The sequence below is a fragment of the Cucurbita moschata genome, unplaced genomic scaffold (genome assembly GCF_002738365.1).
Source record: "Cucurbita moschata cultivar Rifu unplaced genomic scaffold, Cmos_1.0 Cmo_Scf00021, whole genome shotgun sequence".
NCBI classification, from domain to species: Eukaryota; Viridiplantae; Streptophyta; class Magnoliopsida; order Cucurbitales; family Cucurbitaceae; genus Cucurbita; species Cucurbita moschata.
Genome location: NW_019268537.1, coordinates 2,450,616 through 2,451,566, shown reverse-complemented (window position 1 = coordinate 2,451,566; position 951 = coordinate 2,450,616). Strand labels below are relative to the sequence as shown.

The window sequence follows — 951 nt, the reverse complement described above, 5'->3', positions numbered from 1 at the left end:
TTTTTTTTTTTTTTTTTTTTTTTTTTTTTTTTTTTGTAAAAAAAGATAAAGGGCAAGAATATATTTGAAGGGGCCAGATTTATTGCTTCTCTTTGGTGCTCCAAGTCTTTGTACCGAGTTTTTTTTTCCTGAACTTGATGGGATTCTGCACTTTAAAATATTCACGTTATTAATTTAAGCTTCATGTTTTAGTGTCATAAATAGTTCTATTAAAACATCCTAATCCAAAATATCCATCTTCCATCTTCAAGAGAAGATAGAAATTGAATATTTATTTAGCCCTGTATTTCAATTTTGTAAGGGCTTTAGGACTCCATTTTAAGTTGTGTACATTTAAACTATGCTCGCTGAATTATAAGAAACTTCTGATGGATGCATCCAAATATGATTGCAGGTTATTAGATCCTAAGATGGAAAGTTCTGGATCTTTTTTGGTTGGAAGTTTTATCCTGCAATTGATATTGCATCTTCCATCGCAAATGGCCCAACATCTTCCTGATCTGGTTGCTGCACTGGTTAGGCGAATGCAATCTGTTCAAATTGCAGGAGTGCGAGGCTCGTTGATACTTATTTTTGCTCGATTGGTAATTGTCCTTGAGTGAAAGAACATTTAGTCAGTTTTCTTTTCTGATTATTAGTTGATCAATATGTGAGGCTCTCACATTTTCTAAATATTATCAATAATCTTAAACAAATTTTTTATTTTAATCATCCTTGGAAATTTTTTGTGTTAACATGAGAGCTTTGAAATCAAAACACTTTTAAGTGTTATGATTTCCATTTCTTTTGAAAATTAAAAAAAAAAAAAAATCAGACGAATATTTTTGAACAGTTATTTTTCATTTGAAAAAGGTAGAAAAATGATTCAACTTTCAGGTAGTGAATGTCATATCCCAAATTTAAAATCTATGTATTTAGTATTCTAGCAGTTTTTTTTTTTTTTGGGTGGGG

The 951-nt window shown here is 30.0% G+C and overlaps 1 protein-coding gene across 3 annotated transcripts in view; it reads left to right on the top strand.

Annotated features, from left to right (window-relative positions):
• The window catches only part of LOC111458540 (importin-9), a 23,492-nt gene that overhangs the window by 17,175 nt on the left and 5,366 nt on the right, over nucleotides 1-951 (top strand). For all 3 annotated transcript variants that reach the window (XR_002713140.1, XR_002713139.1, XM_023101280.1), the window contains exon 25: nucleotides 395-584. Coding sequence is in view for 1 of the 3 variants with exons in the window: in XM_023101280.1 (XP_022957048.1) it covers nucleotides 395-584 (190 nt within the window). In the remaining 2 variants the exon portion in view is untranslated. The remainder of the gene's footprint in view (nucleotides 1-394; nucleotides 585-951) is intronic.